This window comes from Rhagoletis zephyria, unplaced genomic scaffold (genome assembly GCF_001687245.7).
Source record: "Rhagoletis zephyria isolate East Lansing unplaced genomic scaffold, Rhagoletis_zephyria_1.1 Rzeph_scaffold_35192, whole genome shotgun sequence".
Taxonomy (NCBI): Eukaryota; Metazoa; Arthropoda; class Insecta; order Diptera; family Tephritidae; genus Rhagoletis; species Rhagoletis zephyria.
In genome coordinates, this window is record NW_016192247.1 from 1 (window position 1) to 3,459 (window position 3,459).

The 3,459-nt window shown below is 43.0% G+C and overlaps 1 protein-coding gene across 1 annotated transcript; it reads left to right on the forward strand.

Moving 5' to 3' along the window:
• Window positions 1-907: 907 nt before the first annotated feature.
• Window positions 908-2,690, forward strand: LOC108354352 (chitinase-3-like protein 1; the record flags this gene model as incomplete). Its single annotated transcript, XM_017605543.1, has 7 exons — window positions 908-962; window positions 1,018-1,144; window positions 1,206-1,394; window positions 1,458-1,690; window positions 1,760-1,964; window positions 2,027-2,337; window positions 2,408-2,690. Coding segments are annotated over 7 exons (1,403 nt in total), but the record flags the coding sequence as incomplete, so codon positions are not given.
• Between the last annotated feature and the right edge of the window lie 769 nt (window positions 2,691-3,459).

Consider the following 3,459-nt stretch of genomic DNA (forward strand, 5'->3'; position numbering starts at 1 on the left):
AGCCCTGATTTTAAAGATTTGAAAAAGTTTCACAATTGCGTTGACATGAATGGAGTCTTAAAAGACTTTGTGTTTACCTGTCCAGGCAAATCGGTGTTTGATCCTTCGCAAAATGTTTGTGGTAATTTAATCACTAAATAAAAAAAGTTGAGTAAACGTGTGCTTGAAAATCAGCTTATCAATTGACCAACATGATGCATCACGTTTGAATCACGAGTACGGCTAAAAGGATTTGAGTGAGAATCCCCCGTTTGAGTAAACAAATTTCTCAGCAGTAGACAGAGTGACATCGATATGTGCGCTCGATGTCACACGGTATCAATCACCTATCACTTCAAAGTGTCTCAGAAGATTAGCTCTGAGATCTGGCCAAATAACGCTAGTGTTCTAGCCAGTGTGGAAACTGGCAATGCAACTACTTTCCCACTGTCAATAGCGACAGATGGGCGCAATAGGTACGCGTCGCCAGTTGATTGTAACGGCAATCATCATCATCTGGTAGGCATCTTTGTGACCTACCTGTGAGATATACCTACGCTGCTGTTATCTTTGCTAGAACAGAGCAGTTAGAGCTGGCTCAACTATATAAAAATGCACTGGATCAGGACTGAGCCGAAAGTGGAAAGCCCCAACGCGGCACAATGAAGCTGACACTTTTTTCTCTGCTCATCGTGGCAACCGCCACTTTTGTTTCCGGCGCATGGCCCCGAGACAAGGCTAACCAGCGGAACAAGCTGCCGCATCATGTTGTGTGCTACTGGGGTAAGTTGAATTTTACAAAAAACCAGAAACAAACTTTAATTTTGTCAACTTTTCGTTAATTAATCAATAAAGGAACTTGGGTAAGTTGTAAAAAACGTTTTTAAATTTTACAAATTTTTAAACTTTATTTACCTGTGTTAATTAGGCATATTACCGGCCAGGTGGAGATGGCAAGTTTGAAGCAGAAAATATTAATCCACGTAAGATTTTCCTAAAACGACTTTTGACATGTTTAATTATGTTTATCTTGAATAGACTTGTGTACACATATCAACTACGGTTTTGCCAAGCTTGATGCATCTAATCGAATCGCTCCCTACGACGACGGATTAGACCTTGGCGATGAGAGTTGGCAGAGTGGTCTTACTTGGGGACATGGAATGTAAATTAATGAATGTAATTTGTGTTAGTTTATAGCATTATGATAATTGTTATACACTTAGGATTCGTCGCATGACCGAGCTGAGGAAGTACAACCCTAACCTTGCCACTTTGATTTCAATTGGCGGCTGGAACGAAGGATCCAACAAGTACTCTGCTATGGTTTCTAACGCAGGCTCAAGAGCCACTTTTGTAGCAAGTGTTGTGGAATTTCTGAAAAAGTACGAACTTGATGGCTTGGACCTTGATTGGTATGTAGAAATTATCACTTTAACTTATAGCAAGTTTTTACAAATAATTTTGTTATTTTTCAGGGAGTACCCCGCAATGAAAGCAGTCAATGATCAAGACCGAACTCCTGGCCGTGATGCAGACAAGGCCGATTACATTTCGCTACTTCGAGAACTTCGGGCTGCGTTTGAGCCTTACGGATTTATCTTGTCGGCTGCTGTCTCAGCCGGCAAACCTACAATCGACCGGGCTTACGACGTTCCGCAAGTATCCAAGTATCTGGACATCATCAACTTGATGTGCTATGATTACCACGGTGAGGAGTTTACTTGTATTCTCTAAATGACTGAAATGAACTAATTATCTTATTGTACACATTTTCTAGGCGGCTGGGACACGCACGCTGCTCACAACGCCCCGCTCTACCCTCTTCCCGGCTCCACTGGAATTGAGCACTCTTTTACTGTGTCATTTTCAGTTGACTACTGGATCAAGCTTGGCGCGGACCCAAAGAAGATTGTTCTTGGCATTCCTCTTTACGGCCGAACCTTCACTCTGAAAGGATCGGAAACTGGAATCGGTGCCCCAGTGTATGTCCTAATGAGCATCTTTTTATTTTGTATTTAACGCCCTTTTACTACTAATTTTTCAGAACTGGAAAGGGAGGCTCTCCTGGCCCAATTACCCGAATCATTGGCATGCTGGGATACAATGAAATTTGCGCCATGGTCAAGGGTGGCTGGAGTGTGCACTGGAATGACACCCAGAAGGTTCCCTACGCTACCAGTGCCTCGCAGTGGATTGGCTACGACAATGAAAAGTCAATCAAGTACAAACTTGACTTTCTTCTCGAGCGAAAACTGGGCGGTGGCATGATCTGGTCTATTGACACTGACGACTTCTCTGGCCACTGTGGCGTCAAGTACCCGCTGCTGAAGGAGATCAGTCGCGTACTGAACAAAGGTAGGCGCTCAATGTCAACAGTCAACAAATTATTACAGTTTGCTAAAACCAACCTTTTCGTCTGCACCAGTTGACGGCCCCGACGTGACCATTCCGCGAACGCACGCCACCACTCCTCACCCCGGCGGCCAAACTGACCCCCCGATCACCGACGGTCCTCACACCGACGGCCCGCACACTCACGCGCCCAAGACTGACGCCCCGGTGACTGACAAGCCAGACCACAGTGGCAAGTTCCACTGCAAGTCGGCCGGCTTCTTCCCCGACCCGAAGGATCCGCGCAAGTTCCACCAGTGTGTCAACTTTTCTGGCAAGCTTAAGGACTACGAGTTCAACTGTCCAGAGGGCTCAAAGTATGATGCCAAACTACACATTTGTACTTGAAAAAGCGAGCGCGTTTTAAAACGCGTTTTATTTGCGAATAAAATGCTGTAGTCAAATGGACAAATATCTATGGCTTAAAAAGTTTGCAATACAATTATATTAAAAGGATAAAAATTTCCTAAAATACAATTAAATCAGTTTAGATGATTCTAGTAAATCGAGAAGCCCACAAAAAGGAAGAAGTTTTAAAAAGGGGTCGCAATTTGTTAACGCTGAGTAAGTTGTTGGTGAAGTTGAATTTTCGAAGAGCGAATGATGAACGATAAAATTTGAGGAAAAGCTGATCGTCACTGAATGGGTCAATGGGATGAATTGTCAAGTGGCTTAATTTGTCCGGATGTTTAAGGTAGTTAGTAAGTGGAGGCATTTTAATGTATGCGAGATCGGTGAAATGGTTGAGTTTTTTGAAAATTGGAACTTCTTTGACTTGATAAGTTTCGTCATTTCTCAACAGCTTGGCAATTTTTGTTTCGAGTACACTGATATTAAATTCTTGCCCTTTTCCATCTTTCAAATTGATCATTTTGGTCATCAACAAGGTAGCAGTAGAGACAAAGTCCAAGTTGTGCCTGTGAGTGCGTTTTGAAGCCGGGTAACGACGGACTTCTCCAAATTCTTTGTTTGACGCTTTTACGTTGGCAATAAAAACAGTATGCCACAATTGAAATGCCCATTGGATGCATTTGTTCAGGTCGAATGAAAGATATTGAAGAGCTGTGTTAATTGAGCATGCATGTT